The sequence below is a fragment of the Rhagoletis zephyria genome, unplaced genomic scaffold, assembly GCF_001687245.7.
Source record: "Rhagoletis zephyria isolate East Lansing unplaced genomic scaffold, Rhagoletis_zephyria_1.1 Rzeph_scaffold_68353, whole genome shotgun sequence".
NCBI lineage: Eukaryota > Metazoa > Arthropoda > Insecta > Diptera > Tephritidae > Rhagoletis > Rhagoletis zephyria.
This window is the reverse complement of record NW_016225404.1, coordinates 1-1372: the sequence shown is the minus strand read 5'-3', so window position 1 is coordinate 1372 and position 1372 is coordinate 1. Positions and strand designations below refer to the sequence as shown.

The following is a 1372-nucleotide window of genomic DNA, read 5'->3' as shown; positions in this document are numbered from 1 at the left end:
AAATAAACTACAGTAACGTTCGTGAAATTGGATAACAGATTTCCATGGAAGTTCGTTCACATTTATTTTGAAGTTTTTAATTTTTCGCTGCATAGGAAACGCATCGCAATCGGCTATAGAAGCAACAACACTGCCAGCAAGTATCGCTGATCAGCCGACGGTGTGTGTACGTTTGTGCTGCCTGCTGCCATTTTTCGGTGCGTACTTTTGTTGTTGCTCTCCTTGTATTGCTCGTTATTTGCTAGCTCGACATTCCATAAAAATCAAGTTGGTAAAAATCTAATAAGAATATGTTTCTTGAATGCATTTCACCCGTGGAAACTGATTGACCACACCTAATCGAACATAAGAAAAAGTATTAAACAAAATTTGTGTGCTTGGGATTTCCTTACGCAGTATTTACTCGAAAGGCGTGTTTCGCCCGAATTTGAAATAGCGAAAATCGATTTCGTTTTTCGACTCGGGTGCTGTGAAAAGTTCGCCAGCGAATTGAGATAAAAACGATCTAGCAGGAGCCTCAAGACATCTGCGATATGGAGAAATTAAAAGTCAAAACTATAGGTGTGCTACGTGAGCGTGAAGGTGTTACAAATGGCAATGGAAATGGCGTTTGTCGTGTGGTGACACTTACCTCTGCGATTGCTGATAGTGGAGGCAATGTTGCTGTTGTTGCAGGTCGTGCTGAAGATGGGAAGAATGACGGTGCTGGAAGTGGTGGCAATTGTGTCCCAGCTAACCGCCCCACCACTGCAGCAGCGCTTGTGCGTCAGTTACCTAAAATGTCTGCCTCGGATTTGGCCGGAATATTGAATTGTAAACGTCGTTTGGAATGGACAAAAGAGTGGTTGAAAAAGAACCAAACAGAGTTTTTGAGCAAAGAAAATCTACGCAAAGAAATACAATTCCGTAGTAATGAGATATATCACTTTAATTGTTTTTTCGACATAACGGAGCGACAGTTCAGATACTTGGTGAATAACCTATCACCAGTTATAAGTTCCTATGAGCCGCATCGGAAGAAGAAATCATTCAGTGCAGAGGAGAGAATTGCTATAACGCTAAAGTATTTGGCCACGGGTATGTGCACATATTAAAATTTTTATTTTTATTAAGCCTACAAAACTATAAAACTTTATTTTTTAATACATATTAACGTATAGGTTATTAGATTTGCATGTGACCAGAAAAGAAATGCGCATGCTTATATGTACATATTAGTGTGCAGTTATCAAGGGCCAAAAAATCGGAGGATTAATTTATTTGTACTTTGATATTTGATTTCTCAAGTCACTCATATACATATTTGTGTATTCCTGGGGTCTAGGTTCATGAAGAAATTTTTTTTCGTATATATTTTGATAACAACTTGTTT

General features: G+C 38.6%; 1 protein-coding gene across 1 annotated transcript; it reads left to right on the top strand.

Annotated features, from left to right (window-relative positions):
* The first annotated feature begins 6 nt into the window (after nt 1-6).
* Nucleotides 7-1356, top strand: LOC108356978 (uncharacterized). The gene has a single exon (XM_017608073.1). The coding sequence runs from the start codon at nt 534-536 to the stop codon at nt 1092-1094; it is 561 nt and encodes a 186-aa protein (XP_017463562.1). The 5' UTR covers nt 7-533; the 3' UTR covers nt 1095-1356.
* Nucleotides 1357-1372: the final 16 nt, after the last annotated feature.